At 38.7% G+C, this 19,167-nt stretch overlaps 1 protein-coding gene across 1 annotated transcript in view; it reads right to left on the reverse strand.

Annotated features, from left to right (window-relative positions):
* The window catches only part of DNAH11 (dynein axonemal heavy chain 11), a 151,916-nt gene that overhangs the window by 41,227 nt on the left and 91,522 nt on the right, over positions 1 to 19,167 (reverse strand). The window contains 7 exon segments of the mRNA XM_049798917.1: positions 8,297 to 8,395; positions 9,220 to 9,402; positions 9,880 to 10,023; positions 10,411 to 10,437; positions 10,439 to 10,522; positions 17,369 to 17,515; positions 18,550 to 18,572. Of these exon segments, the coding sequence (XP_049654874.1) occupies positions 8,297 to 8,395; positions 9,220 to 9,402; positions 9,880 to 10,023; positions 10,411 to 10,437; positions 10,439 to 10,522; positions 17,369 to 17,515; positions 18,550 to 18,572 (707 nt within the window).

Consider the following 19,167-nt stretch of genomic DNA (forward strand, 5'->3'; position numbering starts at 1 on the left):
AATGCCTACTTAACTAAAACAGCTGAAAGACGCTTGGATGAGGAACTATCTTGTTATTTTTGATGAAGATACAACACCCTGTCTTTCTGAAAAAGTCTAAGAAATGCCGTAATTATCAGTCAGGCATAGTTAGTCAACAAAATGGGGCGGGGGGGGGGGGAAATCACAAGTTTCTTTTGGTTGTAAAAATAAAAACTCCAATACTACTGCATTTGTTCATCAAAAAGAACCAAAAAGAGGAAACCCACCCACAAAGCGTTTATCTCAGTTTTCCCTTTCATCAGGAAGAAAAACACATTCTTTCCCACTCTGTCAGAAAAAAAGAGAATCCTCTCCACCTCAGCAAACTAAGAGGAACTAATGAAAAGAAAGGTTTTAAAAAAATCAGATAGCTGAGTGATAAAAGCTAAGAGGTTAACACCTTGAAAAGTACTATTTTTACAAATAATCAGGTGAGGCAAAAGTTGAATACAAAAACAGGGCTTGAAAGACCATTTTGTAAAAATGAAAAGACAAGGCAAGACAACAGAGGTTACAGCAGGCAAGTTGTCTGAAACGGTTTTGTTCCTCTAGAGTAACTACAGCACTAACAACAGTGAGTTCTACTTTAGAATAAAATTTTCCTATTTCAGGTTTAATGGAAGAACCCCAACAAGAGCAAGGAGTGCATACCTCCACAAAAGCTTGGTAGTTTCGCAGGATCAAAGATTTAGATGTCATCTGCCAAGCTTAGTGCTTGAACTGGTGGTGTGCAATGAGGAAATGTAAAAATAATATATAAATTAAAAATAGGAAATTAATTGGCAAAGGGGAAAGATGAAATTACAACTCAGAGCTTAATAAAGAAGGTTGGCTTGATTTCTTGGGGATAATGAGGCAGCCAATCCACTTTTTAATGGTGATGGATCTTAAACTGAGAGACTAATGAGGGCTTTGCTCAATAAGGGCATCTTGCAGAGATGGGCTATAAGTAAAATTTCATCAGCCTAGCATGCATGGCATAAGAAGAATGAACAGAGAAACAGTTCTGTACTCTCTCGTTTTTTTCAAGGGAGACTTATTTCTAGCCATCTCAAGTTTGCCTGCATGATAACATAGATCTGATCATAGTTCAGATACACTCATCCATCAAAGGCTCAGGTACTAAAGATGGCAAGAACATTCTTCTGCAGCGAGACAAAGAGTAAGGAATGACCCAACATCTCTGTGCGGGTTTTTTTTGGTACATAATAGTCTCCTTTATCAGAGCGCTTCCTATCTTGTGACTTTAGAATAGGAAAGTTGTCACTACAAAGCATGCCATTCCCTTTTGTCATTCTTTCATAGGATAGAACATAAATAAAGGCTAAGTCTAGCAACAGCAGGATTACCTATTGCATTTTATATCCTAGTACTCTAAATTCTATGGGATAAATCAAGTGTTTTAAAAACGCTTGTTATTGAGAAAGTTAGTGACAGGGAACTATGCTCCACAAATCACAGCAGAGAACCATTACTCTCCATAGCAAGCCTGCTGGATTGTGTCCTTGTATAATCCTTTTCAGGAACAAAGTGTATTTTCACTGTATTTAAGTGCTCTCATATGTTAATAATAATGATTTTAATGATAAATAATACAAATTGCACCATATCTGCCAAAAGGATGAACTTGGCCCAACTTTTTAGCCTTTACACTAATAAACATACTACCTTTCCTTCTTTTTTTCCCCTGCATATTATAGGCATACTTATTTTAATATATATACATGTGAACATAAAATCATAATTTTCACAAATATTTTTAGCAGATAAAACTGTAGTCTCTTTAAGGATAGGAATCTGATTTAATTTCACACAAAATACTTAAAAAATAAGTTTGCTTGTGAAGAAACAATCCTTTTTTCTATTTCATAACCTGCTCTTCTTTCCATTTACTGTAAATATATAGCAATTGTTTGACTGGATGGACAAATGTGTGTGTTCATATATTAAAATTTTAACATGCAAGAAAGGATCAGTAAGCATCACCATCCACAGAGTATTTTTTTAATCATCTTCAAAACATTGTAAATGTTTAAAAAGACATACCGTATTAGTACCAGTCTGTATCTGACATTAAAAAATTACTGTGACAACATTCATTACAATAGAGCCCATAGCATCATTTAGGTTGGAAAAGACCTTTAAGATCATCAAGTACAACCATTAACCTAGCACTGCTGAGTCCACCACTAAACCATGTCCCTAAGCACCACATCTACACATCTTTTAAATACCCTCAGGGATGGTGGCTCAAACACTTCCCTGGGCAGCGTGTTCCAATGCTTGACAATCCTTTTGGTGAAGAAATTTTTCCTAATATCCAACGTAAACCTCCCCTGGCACAACTTGAGGCTATTTCCTCTTGTCCTATCGCTTGTTACCTGGGAAAAGAGACCAACACCCACCTCACTACAACCTCCTTTCAGGTAGTTGTAGAGAGCGATAAGGTCTCCCCTCAGCCTCCTTTTCTCCAGGCTAAGCAACTCCAGTTCCCTCAGCCGCTTCTCTCAAGACTTGTTCTCTAGACCCTTCACCAGCTTTGTTGCCCTTCTCTGGACACACTCCAGCACCTCAATGTCTTTCTTGTAGTGCAGGACCCAAAACTGAACACAGGATTCGAGCTGTGACCAGTGCCGAGTGCAGGGGGACGATCACTTCCCTAGTCCTGCTGGCCACACTATGTCTGATGCAAACCAGGATGCTGTTGGCCTTCTTGGCCACCTGGGCACACTGCTGGCTCATATTCAGATGGCTCTCGACCAACACCCCCCCCCCCCCCCCCCCCCAGTCCCTTTCTGCTGGGCAGCTTTCCAGCCACTCTTCCTCAAGCCTATAACATTGCATGGGGTTGCTGTGACCCAAGAGCAGGACCCGGCACTGAGCCTTGTGGAACTTCACACAACTGGCCTCAGCCCATCGATCCAGCCTGTCCACATCCCTCTGTAGAGCCTTCCTACCCTCGAGCAGGTCAACCCTGCCTCCCAACTTGGCACCATCTGCAAACTTACTGAGGGTGCACTCGATCCCCTCGTCATTTCTCATTTAAAGATATATTCTGGAAGCCATGAAAAATGAAAGGAGGTTAGTTGGTGCTGTCTACGCTGAATATGTATTATTGATTACTAACAGCTGCACCAATTATCATCACTAAGAATTGCTGGCCACAAAAACTTCCATTTGAAAAATCCATACAACTCTCCTCTCTCTTTTTGCCAACAGAAAGAAGTTGAATTATGAGTCAGGGAGCGCAGAACATCCATGAGTTCAGGAGCAGAGATCACTAACAACTGATACTCTGCCTTCAAGACTATTCTTTAGAAAATTGCATAGAGGAAGATGGGAAAGAGACAGGCAAATCAATGACCAGAAGGGAAAAGGGCAAGAAATGAACTGAAGGATAGGGGGCAACTGAATGTGTCGATTGATGCCTGGATAATGATAAGAAAAACACTAGTGCCATTTTAAAGGCATTTAGAAGAGATTAGACAGAAGACTAACTGCTTCATTGTTCTACTGAATTTGTTTAGCTTCAGAATATAAAGGACTACTGAAAGGCTAGCATTCATAAATGACATAAAAAATCTCTCTCTCCTCTGTACTGCTTACTTCCATGCAGATTCAGATGAATTTGCACTGGTAGAGTACCTCCTTCTTGTGGGCTCTACATACTGGCCTTGTGCAAGCTTATAAGAAATTCGGCTCTTCAGAGGATGACTGATAGGGCTGCACAGCACTTCTACTACTCCTGAAGAAGAGGTGGTGGGTGAGATGAAAACTTCCTGCAGACTGGATACAGTCGGCAGGCAGCCCAGATAGAGAGAGAGAGAGAAGAATGTCCATCTATCGAGAGTGACCTTCCTTCAGCATCAGAGGAATTCTTGCATTTACGGACTATGCATGCATACAACTCAAGTAAGGAATAAGAGCTTTCTACAGCCTGACGGGGTACAGAGGTTTATCAGCAGCTAAGGTAAATAAAATCTAGGTACTTGTCACTGAGGAGTGCCTGAATTGTTCAGTTTTTTTCCAGAAGAAAGACAAGTTTGCCTTCTCTTTATACCTGTTTCACAGACTCCCTTACGCAGTGAATCATACCTTTAAAAGGTCTGACATGTGCCAGCTGGAACAAGTTGCATAGGGCAGGGGTGCACGTTACAAAATACTGAATACAAACATTAAATGAAGCAGATCAAGAAGTTACCATGGTTGGAAAACTGGAGCTGATGAAACTTGGCTAGATGTAAAACTCTCTGGAGAAGTGGAAGACAACTGGTGAATACTTATACAGCGCTTCATTCTAACTCTAAAAATGGATGCCAGCAAAAATTCAATGTTTCACTCTGCATTTGTGTCGTTTAATCAGCTAATCCTGGTTAATGCTACTGTTGTACACAACAGTCCTCCCCATGGGACATCACATGGAACATCAGGTACTTTAATATGAGGATGGATACAAGTTTCCAGCTGAGGAAGTCAAGCTGATTTTAAATTGAACAGTGCAGTTCAGGATCACTGAATAGGGATGAAAATCTACAAAGTTGTTCACTGTTGACCATGTTGTACATGTTTAGGTAGAGAAAAAGGCTGAGCCCAGAAAGCTAAGTGGAGGCTCTGTGAAATGTCAGCTCTAACTATGGCTAAAAAAAAAAAAAAAAAACAAACCAAGAAAAGTGGTGGATTTCATGGAATTAGTGCGTGTCAATTCTGTTAAAAAGCAAAAGTACAAAGACAGGAAAGGATCCTGTTCTGTACCCACCAAGCTACAGAGCTCATTCCACCTACTGAACCTTACTAATGAACTCAACCTCTCATCATCCTCTAACATTTCACAGGTAGGAAAATGGTCACTAACAGTCAAAGAAAATACATCTCTCAGCCATACAGTTTTCTATAGCTGAAACTTCTTGGATTAACATTTTATAAAGTGGGTGTCACATCCCCAACTTGTTCTAATACTGGAAACTTAAAGTCCCTTCTAAGATTCCTAGATTATTTGAAGCCCTGGTGCATGCTAACTTTCAGCTTTTTTTTTTTTCCTCCTAGTTGCCAGTCCTGGGAAAACTATCAATGGCTTTTATACACACATGTCTTCATGTTATGCACTACACTTTTCTTGACACTTTGATAATTTCCAGTCTGCCACACAGCTATTAGATAAGACATAAGTTAAACATGTAATTAAAACTAGGTTACTTCAAGCATTTTCAAATCTTTTCTTTAAATAACATTTTAAATCCTCTCAGTGAACAAGACATTACATTCCTTCCTTTCTATGAGTACAATAGGTACATAAATCAATGTTAGCCCAAGCGTACGTAAGTTTATGCACAGTATACCCCATTTGGATACAGCATATATACAGGTAAGTAGTTCATGGAAACAAGTAACTTCAATCACCTCATATATGGAAAAAAGTATGACAAACTAGATGAGAATTGTATTGCTAGCTGGAATTTGCAAGACGTTTGAATGAATGTTTTCCATTGGCCTGTGCAAAGAATTGCACTGTAACTGAAGCTTCTGAAGTGAAATATTTGGAGGCTGCATAGAAGAATACTTAAAAACAGTGACTGTATGTTCTTCCTGCGAGATGACATGCAACATGTGGACCATGAGAAGCAAACACAGGAATGTCCAAGAGGAATAATATGCTTTCAAAATAAAATTCTACCAATAATCCTCAGTAATTAAATGATGGATTAAGGCATGAATTATGGAAGTACATAAATTTTTCAAGTTTCTTCATATATAAAAATTGAATCCCTTTTGAAATCTTCAAATTTCTGGACTGAGTCACAGCTCAGTTGCCAAAAGCAAGTTTTCTGGAATGAGTTGTGTGCAGCAGTTTTTACTATATCATTATAACACTCTCTTAAGTGTTATAAATACATTTTAGCATATCTAATATATAGACTGAATAGACAAGTATTTCCTTTCTACTCTTCTACTGAAGTTCATCTTCTTGTAAAATATTACTGGATGAACCAAATTTCTGCTTTATTTTTGGAATCATGAGATAGTATAGGCTAGAAGGAGCTTTGGAGGTCATCCAGTCCAACTCTCAGCTCAAAACAGGGCTAACTTCAAAGTTTTCTTTGAATTATACATAATCAACCCCAGGTCTTCTTCCCTAAGCTGCTAATAAATAAACAATAATCAAGAAGTATTCATAAAAAGTTCAAAATTTTCATTCCAATATGTATTATTTTGCATTTATCAGCAGTGAATTTCACCAGCTCTAATGTTCTCCATTCAACAACCTCATGAGCTCTGGAGCTTATTATTGCTATGAGTAATACCTACTGGAGAATCAAAAATTATAGCTACAGCTCCTTTAAAAAGTTCATCAGGTTGATCAGCTATGGTATGACTCAGTTATAAAAATAATAGTTTTAACTGTATCCTCCCACCTTGTAAAAGGAAGCCTGGTTGAACATGCAGTATGGATTTTCTAAAATGGTTAGGAAAAATATTCATATTGAATGACAAGGTGACAACTGTTGGCCTAACACAGGAAACAGCTAACTGCAGAGGAAACTGCAACTTTGTCTGTGGTGCAGAATTCTTCCTACTAGGAACTAAGCACAGCTGAGATAAAAACTGCTGCTAACCACCTCCAGAAAAATTCATGAGGAAATGAAAGGGAAAGTAAATAAATATAAAAAGACAGAACAAGATTCAAAGTTGGAGGCTTACTGAACCGCAAGATCACCTGAACCACGAAAAGGTTCTTTGAGATACTGTCAGGCAAGGAACAGAGATGCATTAGTGCTCTTCTCTGAGCAACACATTAAAATAATAAGATTCCATGAGTTTCAGGAGTGATTGCCATGCATTTAAAAAAAAATAAATAAAAAAATCATTAAAAGGCTATTTTTGACCAAAAAGTATTTGCATGTAATAAACATACCTCAGTATAGATGTGTGAAATAAAAACCATGATTCTTCAGTAAAGCTATCTTTTAGTGTAAATACAAGCTTCACTAGGGCAGATGCACTTTGATCTGAATGGGCAACTCCAAGGTCACAAAGCTAAGGCTGTATCATATGGAGGCAAAATACATGCTGTAGCAGCTGATGGGATTTTGGGGTGGGTGGCAGAGGGGCCAGAAGAGGAAGAGAGATGGTAAAAGCTATCTTTTTTACCCATTATATCTGCATCTCCTTCAGAAAAAGAAAAAAACCAGATACTACAATAGCAGGAGGAAAAACGGGTAATTGATGAAATAAAGAATGACATTCTCAGATACCATAACTCACAGATTTCTAAGAGTTTCAGTAAAAGTGAATCTTGCTCATTCTCTTAAATTGTTAACTTAAGAGAAAACAGTGAGAATAATCCCCATGTTACAGATTTGTTCAGCCTTCATTTATTGCTTGATATCTTAAGTTGTGAGATTTCAGATCTAAATATTGTCAACAAAAGAAGTCTTAAGCCAAGTCACACCCTTCTAAACCTAATTAATGCTGTATCTTTTGAACCATTTGAAGCTGTCTTTGCTAACTAAGGGTAATTAGCTTGCAGCAGAGAAACTCCTTCCACCCACCATCTCACAAGGTACCACGAGATATCTTTGTCTATTTCAAGAGCACTTTGTGTTGCGGTTGCTCCATTGAATGAATACTTAATAAACAACTAGTAATCCCTCTCAAAAGTTCAATAGGTACTTGGTGGTAAATGTGGTCTTCGATTCAATCATTAACTCAGAAGACATTTGTCAGTAAAAGACTAATCAAAGTTTCCACTTCTATGTGTGTGTATGTCTATATGTGTTTGGAGGTCTTTCAAAAAATCAAAGGAGGTTTGATGTAATTTTCATGATATGTTTAGTGACAAATATAAACACAGATGAGCATGACCTTCCAAAGTCCTTTCTGGAAGTTATTCCTATATTCCAATAAGTCATTACTCAATAAAACACTTGGCATATATTCCTTGTAAAAATCACAACCAGTTATTTATATCAACTCTCATTTCAGTTTAATAATCTATTGGTTATAACATGCCTAGATGGCTTTGAGGAAATTCAGTTATTTCTGATAAACAGCTTCATGTGCTACCACCCAAACTATGGAATATTCTTCAGTAGGTTTGTGGGGAAAATAGGGATAATCACTAATGAAAACATATTTTTAATACTTGAACTAGGAAGTAATAAAATCAACAAGAATAAAATAAATTAACAAAATTAAATAAATAGATAAACCAAAACTAATAAAATTAAGTGGTCCCAAGATATTAGAGAATAATGCTCATTGATCAAGCAGTACTTACAAGAAGCTTTTTCCTGATGGCTTCTAGTTTTTCTGTAGCTGCTGTTAATTCAGCATTTGCCTGGGCCAACGCACGTTTTGGTTCTACCTCACAATACACCTTGAAAAAGACATGCAACATAGGTACCTTAGACAACAAGTTGGTCTCACATTCATTACAAAAATTACAAATTTCTCCTGATGAAAGACTTTCAGATAACCCTAACAGTCTCTCATTACATATATTTGCTTAAGAACCATCCTTCTAGAAAATAGTGAGACATGCGGAGATTTCTTCCATTCTTGACTTCAAGACTACAGGAGATTAGATTACAGCCTATATAAGGATATTTTAAGCAGAACTGAATGTATCCTTAGTGGGTCTACTCTCCAGCTAAAATTAATTTATATGTATCATTTTCATGGTTTTAGAATACAGGTGGAAATCAGACAGGCATTAAGCTTGATTAGATTTCATCAAAAATTGATTAGTGTTTCACTATTTTGGAGTTAGATGATAACATGCTACAATACTAGGATGAATGGAGGAATCCTGCTACCAGGTGCTCCAGGGACTCGTAAGTGATAAGATCTGTCCGACACTCCAGACAGCCACACTCAGATGGACATTTCAAGTGAAACATGTACATCTGGAGAAAAATATTTCCCAACTGTTGCATCATAATGACAATTAAGAAGTCTTGGACAGCCACATCTTTTTTACCATATTCTACTACAAATAAATACATGTGTACGTACCGTTAAGCACTGAATACTTCCCACTTTACCTGTGATTGCTGTTATATTCTCCCCAGAACACCAAGCTGAGCTTACCAAAATAATAAAAAACTTCAACAATAGAAATTCCCCCCCAGCAGGGCTAGTCAAGAGAGGAACTGATATATATATATATATATACACACATACACACACACACATATACACCTCATTGAATTTTACTATATTCATGACCCAGGCACAGAGATCAGCTACTGCAAAGGATTTTGTATGAACATAATTTGGGTTGAAATCTGGATCCTTCAAGTAATGTTCCTTGATGACTTTCAGACAATTCTGAGGAATATGCTCCTTATCATAATTGATTAAAGCTTGTAAGAAGTCATCAACCTGCAAGAAGAGAAGTTCCAGTGCCTCAATCCTTTTCCATTTCAGAGGATCAGAACCTAACTCCTACTTTCATCACAAATGAAATCCTGCGCTAGCTTATTGGTTTGGAAACATTATGCAGTACAAAGCAAAAATATTTCCGCAAAAAGCCTGAAGTATTCACCCTCGCAACCGCATTTTGTGATTTTATGATTCACTTGAGGAATCTGGCAGAGATGAGATAAATATCATTAAATGCTGTCCCTTTGACTTTTCTTTTATTTTTGCAAATAATAAATCCCAGTGGCACTCAGGCTGGCTAGAGTTCATCATAAAATGTACACAGAAAAGAACAATGTAGGGTCGGGTTTTATCCCCCTAAATTCAACCTGTAAGAAAATGAAGTTGCGATTTAGTTTCTTTTTCTCTGGCTCTCATTTTTAACTATTCTTTTCCTCTCTCATCTCAGATATTATGTGATGTTCCATTGATTGTTACCTCTCCCGTAAAGACTTTTGCAGCTTTGCAACTTCGGTCTTTGAGCACTTTCCCCTTATGTGCCAGTAAAACCATCACTGCAGTGATAACATTGATTACAGCCATTGGTGCATCAGTGAAGGCTTTCAGTTCTGTAAGATTAACCTGAAAAAAGAAGATCAGAGGAACAGGTACAGAATTGTGCAACGATAGCGGGTTTGTTCCACAGAAGCTTTCTGATTACCGGTACAACTCTCAGCTCTTCAAAGACTATTACTAACTATTTTATGTGGTAAAAATACTGATGGTCACAGCCCTTCTCTTGGTCTGCAATCCTAAGTGCAACTTGGTCAAGCAGGGTGATGGGAAGTGTAATGCCAGGTCAGGTACAGCCGTTGCCAACTTGTTGCTTTGGAGCATGCTGCCCAGAGAAGATGGAAATGTGTGCTTGGCAGCTTGGCACTGGAATGACCATTTAATGGCCTTGAACTGCTTGAACAATGAACAAATATATATTTTTTTTTTTCAGAAATCAAACTGTATGATCTTTACCCTACTAAGTGTGTCTAAGGCTGACTGTAGCAGCAACAAGAGCAGGTTCATCTTTCAGCAGCTCATCCTCACATTCTTTCTGTCTCAGATATACTTCTTGGATTGCTGCTACCTATTAAAACAATGAATCTTAAGATTTATATTGAAAATTAAGGCTGTGAATCGAATCAGAGCTGCTTAAGCACTCACACTTGCAGTGTAATATCTGTATACACAAACAGATTTAGAAACCATTATTTTATGTTATCCATCAAAAAAGACCTCTACAACTCTGACACTCAAGCAGGTTTGTGCTTGGCTCTAGACACCCTCTGTTCTGCATGGTGAGAATTAACATCTCCTGTTTATACCACCATACTGCAGAAGAGTCAGCATCACCTCTGTCCCTGGGAAGATGATGGAACAGATCCTCCTAGAAGCTATGCTAAGGCACATGGAGAACAGGGAGGTATTTGAGACAGCCAGCACGGCTTCACCAAGGGCAAGCCTTGCCTGACCAACCTAGTGGCCTTCTATAATGGAGTAACTACATCAGTGGACAAGGGAAGAGCTGCAGATTTCATCTATCTGGACTCCTGTAAGGCCTTTGACATGGTCCTCCCCCGACATCCTTCTCTCTAAATTGGAGAGATACGGATTTGATGGGTGGACTGTTTAGTGGATAAGGAATTGGCTGGATGGTCACATCCAGAAAGTAGTGGTCAGCAGGCTCAATGTCCGGATGGAGATCAGTTATGAGTTGTGTCCCTCAGGGATCCATATTAGGACCAGTACTGTTTAATATCTTCATCAATAACATAGACGGTGGGATCAAGTGCACCCTCAGCACATTTGCAGACAACGCCAAGCTGAGTGGTGGCTGCCACACCTGAGGGATAAGATGCCACCCAGAGGGACCTGGAAAAGCTTGAGAAGCAGGCCCATGTGAACCTCATGAGATTCAAGAAGGCCAAGTACAAGGTCCTGAACCTGTGTTGGGGCAACTCCCAGTATCAATACAGGCTGGGGGATGAAGGGATTGAGAGCACCCCAGCAGAGGACTTGGGGGTACTGGTAGATGAAAAGCTGGACACGAGCCGGCAATGTGCACTTGCAGACCAGAAAGCCAACCTGGACTGCATCAAAAGCAGCGCAGCAAGCAGGTTGAGGGAGGTGATTCTGCCCCTCTACTCCACTCTGGTGAGACCCCACTTGGAGTACTCCATCAAGCTCTGGAGTCCTCAGCACAGAAAAGACATGGACCTAGTGGAGCAGGTCCACAGGAGGGCGACAAAAATGTTCAAAGGGATGGAACACCTCTCCTGTGAGACAAGGCTGAGAGAATTGGAGTTGTTCAGCCTGAAGAAGAGAAGGCTCTGGAGAGACCTTATTGGGGCCTTTCAATACTTAAAGGGGGCTTACAAGAAAGATGAAGACAGACTTTTTACCAGGGCCTGTTGTGATAAGGCAAGGGGCAATGGTTTTAAACTAAAAGAGCGTAGGTTCAGACTAGATATAAGGAAGAAATTTTTTACAATGAGGGTGGTGAAACACTGGAACAGGTTGCCCAGAGAAGTTGTGGATGTCCCATCCCTGCAAACATTCAAGGCCAGGTTGGATGGGGCTCTGAGCAACCTGGTCTAGTTGAAGATGTCCTTGCTCATTACAGGGGGGGTTGGACTACATGATCTTTGGAGGTCTCTTCCAACCCAAACCATTCTATGATTCCATGATTCTAAGAGCTGGTGTGCAAGACCCTCAATGACAGCTGAGTTTTGCAGTGCCAGGACACCCCTAAGGCAGCCACTGCTTGCTTTGGTAAAGCTCCTACACACTCTATGTTAGCTAGCACATGCAGCTGCTCAGGAGTGAAGCCTTGTATGTGGTGAGGATAATGTGATAAGGAGCTGGAGACAGAAGGATGTGCTGGCAAATCAGCTATTTACAATCATTAGAAGTTAACAGGCTTCTCTGTGACTTATAACCTCATATTGTACCTGCTATTTCTACTAAAGCAGTAGTTTAACCTCTGGGTGGCTAGATCACACTTATTCTCATTGCTCCAGAGAGAAAATTTGGTATACGAAGTTCCTTTCTTCCCTGCTGCTCTGAATCATGAAGCATCCCTGCATGTCGCTCTGCCCTTATAAGGACAATAGCATGAGATAGAAGGTGGAAACCTGCTGACTACCTTCTTTGTGGAGAAAACGCACTGAGACTAAAAGAGACGAATAGGAAACAGAATAACTTTGGATTGGCATGCCAGAAACCGTTTTTGTTTATACTTATGGACAAAAGTCTGTCTCATCACAAAGAATCTTTATCTTGTTTATTATAACAACTAGACATTCTCTATCATCCTCTGCTGCTCAGTATTGCAAACTGAAAAGTAAGGAACAGGTACTGATGCTTTATCTGCTAAAAATGATTGGTACTTGAAATACTAATTTTTCAAATTCACTTCTTCACAGGCTGCTCCGATTCTGGCCTCAACAACTTTGCCATATTCTTATTATCATGTTAAATATGTGTGCAGTAAACCTGATGAAAAGGAAGTTTTACCTTTCGCTTACTAAAGAAAATATGGCACTTGCACACAATTTTGGTAGCGCTCACAAGGTTGATGGTGACAGGAATATGGGTCTCTCAAAGACCACTTCAGCATTTGTAAGACTAAACCTCTCAGGTTAATTAACTAACTATTGTTTAGCACAGCCTCCTCTCCTTCAGGGTAATGAAGGACAGCACACTACCACCACAATGTTGCGAGAGGACTATGTGAGAGCTTTATACAATTTCTGCTCACTTCGGTGAGATGACAATAGACCACATACATTTTTCGAATGGGTACTGGATTAAGACATTTTGTGTGATGCCTAATTTCTTTCTTGCATAGGAGACTACAACACAAAATATTGCAAGTAATGCTTTCTTTGCCATTTTGATATCTAAGGACATAAAGGAGAGGAACAGCTGTAAGAAGCTTAATATGTATTTATGTATATAATGTTTCTTTTCTTCTAGATAGGCTTTTAATACCTCTTGCTGAAAATTTGCTAGTATGAAGACTGTCCTTCTGGCAGATGTAGCTGTCTACCAGACTGTGATCAAGCATGTCTGTATGGATGTGAAATACCACCTATCTGTATGGATGCTTTTGAAAAAAGGAGCCTGTAAGCTTGTGAAGACACATGAGATCATGAATGTTCCCAGTTGCCAACAGAAACCTGGAGATCACTGTGTCAGATACAAAAATTCAGAAGGACTCCTGTGTTGAAGACTCTATATAATACTGTAGGATGCAAGGGTGAGAGATTTAGTAAGGCAGGATAGGAGACCAGGTAACGTTGCTGTACAAAAACGTGGATAATATTAGGGCAGTCTGTTACTTCTTTTGGAAAATTTGCCTTTTTCTTTTAATTCCTCAGCTCCAGGTCTGAAACCATAGGCCTCAACAAGGGAAAGAACAGGAGAAAAGGAAATAACCTATATGAAAACACTATACTTGCTTAATTTCAGGTTTGGAAATTAAACAGATACCAATCCAAGCAAATTTGTCAAAACACTTATTTTGGCTTAAGAGTGGCTTAGATCAGTGACTTTACAGCAGCTAGCATCAGTTTTAAGTGAAATCTGAGTGTCTCCACAACTTTCTGCAAGGATTTAATTATCTGTTTAAAAGCTGATTATGATTTCCTTCGTGCAAATTCATCTGGTAGAGTAACCCTGGAGGGTGTTTTGTATCACCTGCAATTGTGTATTTGGAAGATTACCGTACACGTTTTTAAGGATACATTGCCTGGGGCTGAAGTTAGTTATATTTGGTTCATCTTTATCCTTGCACCTCATGCTCATCTCACAGGTTCATTTCCTGTCAGGTCTTGCTTAAACAGAGTAATTATAGAGAAAGAGGATATCACAGTGATCAAGATGTTAATACTTGGATCAAGCACTATGCATTGGCAGTACAGGCCTCTATAAGAATTTAATATCCTTACAAAATGTGTTTCTGCAATTGTTGGGGGCACTCTCCTGTATACACTTATTACATGGGACACACATAGACACTGTCCATGGAAATAGCAAAGATTAAGAATCAATATGCATTACACTACAAATGACAAGTTACCAAAAGTTAAATATTTCTCCCAACTCTTGTGAAGTAGCTTTTAGGATGAAATTCCCAATGTTTATTGGTTTGCATCTTAGCCACAAAAAGTTTTCTAAATTAAATACTGCATGTACAAGTTGCAGTTTTACTTTTTTTTTTATTTTCTCTAACATGGTTTGAAACCCATGTTACTGAAATTAACTTAAAGCAAAAAGTTTAGAACAGCCAAATGTTCCTTCTGTTAAAGTTTCTAAGGATGTAACCAGGTGAACAAGGACTACATTTATAGTACATAGTGCTTCTAACAAGACACAATATTTTCTATTAAAAAACCCAGCTAATTTAAGTCACACAAGCTGCATTACAGTTCTGTCTCTCTTTTTTCTTATGCTTCTTACTCTTTGCTTGCTGATGCCAAAAGAAAATATGGGACAAGATAATTTTTTTTAAGGGAGGAAAAATGAAACAGAGCAGGTTGTAGATAAGCCTTAGGACAGTATTTCTCAAATCTACTTCCCTCACAAAGAGATGAAGGAGCTTTTCATCCCCATCTCCAGAAGTTTAGTCCCCTTCACATCAATAACTTCTACAGTATAGAGCTCTTCAATGATGGCTAAATTGCTAGAAAAGCTGGAAGCAGTGTGCTCTTAGCAATCAGACCATGAATAGAGTGGCTCAGATATACCATGTAAATAAAGAATACACTTCAGCTGAGGGAGGTAAATCAAAAAAGCTGGTCAGTCTGGGTTCATCTTTGCTCCTAATCCTCAGCTAGTGTCACTATCACCCATATACCTACACCATCCTCTGCAGGTTTTCTTCCTTTGAGGGGGTAGGTCCCATTTTAAAAGGCAATGGCATATGCATCTTCATCTGTAAACCACTCTGGCTGGCATCATTCAGAGCACAAAAATGGCCAGTAAAATGACAGCAGTGTTACTGCCCACTATTTTAAAACCTTAGCAGTGTCACATTCATAGTCAGACCCTTGTTGATTACTATACAGATATGTAGCTCTGCCACATTTATGGGGCATCCAGACTGACCTCACTTTTCCTGATGAGTCTGATCTAAAGTTACTTCCACCCTTCACCTTTTCTGAAGTAATACTTTACTCTAAGGCAATACCTCCAAGGTATTTACTGGCTTAATGTTGTAAAACTCAAAAAACCCTTATAAACTCCAGTTTGAAATCTATAGAACAGGTAAGCCAAAATAATTTTTTAAAGAGTGACAAATTTTAATCAATTATGGAAAGTATTCACAAGTTACTTAGCTGGAATATGTATTCTCATTCTCTAATTATTTCTTTTTGTAACAGAAATTATAGAAGATTAATATTTAGAAACCATCATCAGCCGTATGAAATAGCTTTTGATTAACGTAGCACAAAATGACACTTTCATTTCCAATAAAAACATTTCGGAAGCACAAGAAAGCAATGAACAGGGGAGTATAGTGATCATTAGTGTCATGTGCTGAATTTCATCCCTTAAACAAAGTAGCCCAAAGATGTGATTATCCCATGATAACCATTCTGTATGTTTCACCTACTTAGTTAATGAAGCAATTAGAATTGTGTTAAGGGTGTATTTTGATCATCCAAATCCGTCAGAAGCATATAGAACCAACAGAGGAAAAGCACCATTGAAAAGTGGTCCTTAGGATGTTGAGCTGTTGAATCCAATTTGTGCAAGTTTAATTAATTGCACTGTTTGGACTTTAAACTTCATACCAATTTTTAAGTCCTAGATAAGATATGGATCAACAAAAGGCTGAAGTCCATAATTAGCATAATCCAGACAAATGTAAAGGTCCCGATCCAGTCCTCATTTATGTTGGTGTCAAAAATCATTTCTCCCTCAATAATATCAGGATGAGACACAAACTAATTAGAAAAGTATTAAATACCACCTAATAATAATAAGACTTTAAGAAACAAAACAGAAGAAAATGAAAGACCATTTTGATTGCTCAGCAAGTACAGCCTTCTCTGTTGATCAGTATCTGGAAACTGTTTACAAAGTTCTTAGCAACTTGAAGATTCTGTAGCTCAAAATCAGGCATTAACAACTACTACCAGTCAATTAAAAATTTCTCTCTGCAATACTGATAAATGACACAATGTACATCAGATTTTGTAGCAAAATGCTAGAGTTGAATGAGCCCTTCGGAGTTTAAAGGCAGAGGAACTTCAGTTTACAGCATTCCATATTGCTGGTGTTTTATTTCAAAAACCGTGCTTGTAACAGTAGATGAAAATTTTAGAGTCTAGATGAAATTATGCATTTCTATTTGTTCTGTGGTGAGGACTACCGCACGTAAACTTCTATGTTTCCAACAGGGATGTTGATAACTAAAGTTAATAGGCTGAACTGAGAGCAAATAAAAGAAGATTCAACACTGATGACACATATTATTAGGTATGCTATTATAATCTTAAAATTCAAGGTTTGCAACTTGTAATATTGTGAGATACTGGAATGAACTTCTGTATCAATTGAGTTGTTCAATTTACCTAGAGCCTCAAAGCCTTTAGAAATCTGAAGTGCTCAGAGATGACTCTCTGACCTTTACTGTATTAAAAATAGGTCTGATTCTCAAGATCCACATCCATTAAATGCTTGAATGAGCTCACTATTTATTGTTCTTTCATCTCATTAAAACAGCTAAAAGGTTGGGAAAAAGCATAATGTAAAGAAAGGTCAAGTGGTAATCATGGTGTGAAATGCTGTTACATGTGTAAGTATAATAATTCTTTAGACTTTATGCTCCCTGGAGAGGAAGTTGTTCAAAACTGTTCACCTAAAAAGGTTTATTTTGTGCTAAATATAGCTCAACAGCACTAAATGGGGGAATTAGACTGACCTTTTGCTCCTCTGCATCTGCAATGGCCTTTTCTTGGATCACTTTCTCAGTCTGAAACCCTATCTTAGCAATCAAAGCTTCAGCATCTTGATTTCTCAGTTGCAGTTCTGCCTCTCAAGAAGCAAGTTTGTATTTTAGATCTTCTACCTACTGGGCAAAAGGTAATGTGTTACTTGGGAGCAAGGGTCATTAGGTACGGTTCTGGACAGATTATACCACACAAGCCCCAAAAAGCTGAACTGAAAACAAAATTCTTGTTTCGTGGGTCTCAGTACTAAAAGTGTTGTCTTCTCCTTCTTAATTTTGTTTCCATTTGACAGCTCCTTGTTTGTAGCTCACAGAATCTTGTTGACATAAAGAATTTAGTAAGAACAGCCTAACTGCTCCCACCAGCGACCCCGCAGCTCCCCTGAGATGCTCAGATGTCTGTCCAGCTGCTGAGATTGTGTTTGTAACCAGGTGTCTCAGCGGTGCAATAAGGCCCAGCTGCAGCACCTAGCGAAGATGCAAATGTAAAAGGACATTATGGAAAATGCTTAGTAATCACTCTGAGCAGATAATTCCAGCAGAGGTTTGATGAAAGGTTAAGACAGGCTCAGAGACTGATGAACAAAGACTACCTGTTAGTTTGCTGAAATAGCAATTTATTGCCTGCTAGGCGAGAAACCCATATCAAAATATCCAGCGACAATATCTTTCCACATATAAAGGAATTGTTTCAAATACTTGGTTTTTTTTATTTTTTCCCCCAATCCCTCCAAGCATTTTATCTAGGAGCTATTCATGATAAAAGGCTGTATTTTAACCACAGGGGGCTCTTGTTAAACTGATTTGGATAGGAATGGCAAGACAAAGAGGAAGACAAATATTAGAGGGCTTGAACTTTCATTACATGGAAGGTCTTGAGGGCTCTTCCTCTTTGGTGGGCTCCTGAAATCTCATACGACCTAAAAAATCTACCTTTTCAAATTTGACCATTATGAAATGAGAAGACAAAGCTGTAATACTGAGTTGTAATAGATGACTGTAGAGATCCCAAATCTCTCCACTCACTTTATTTTTCAATTTATTTCAGCTGACTTTATGTCTTTTTCTTTCTGGAAAAACTAAGCAATGCTGCATTTGATATTCTTGTGTAGAGCTCCAGAGTGCAGGATAAAAATGGCTCAGTGTTCAAGCACCTGGCTAGATAATAGCTGTGGCTCTGTCTGCTAGCACAGCATGCAGCACTTGAAATTGTCAAATTACCTTTTGGTCATCGTCAAATTAGAATTCAGAGAAAAAGAGCATTTAAATAATATATTAGCATGGGATACCTTATTAAAAATAAGACTTTAAAGAAGCAGTCCCCCTTTTCTGTTGACCATTTATTTTTGCAGGTCTTCAGCTGGCAAAGTGGGAAGAAGCCAGCCAGCTCCTGTTATTAATCTGATGCTGTAGCACCAAGACGCCGCGTTACGTGAAGACTGCAACTAAGCATTTCATTCGCAGTTTTTTATAAAAACATGCAGACTTTTTATTTTTAATAAAGAAATTGCTGGATTACAGCTTGTCTTCAGCATTTGCAAAAGGGATTATGGAATGCGTGTGTGGGTGGGGTGGGGGAAAGGCTTCAAAGCAGTTTCCCCTCCCCTCCAGTCTTTGTGGACTGACCAGCCACAAATGGAACTGTAGGCAGAAGTACTGACTGGGGGCTAAGTGGTACTAGCCCCACAAGGAGGTGACAAAAGCTGATGGAAAGGCTCCAGACTTGTTCCTCCTGCTTTCATTACCCCTCAAGCTGGTCACTGGCCACGCAC

This window comes from Accipiter gentilis, chromosome 4, assembly GCF_929443795.1.
Source record: "Accipiter gentilis chromosome 4, bAccGen1.1, whole genome shotgun sequence".
NCBI lineage: Eukaryota > Metazoa > Chordata > Aves > Accipitriformes > Accipitridae > Astur > Astur gentilis.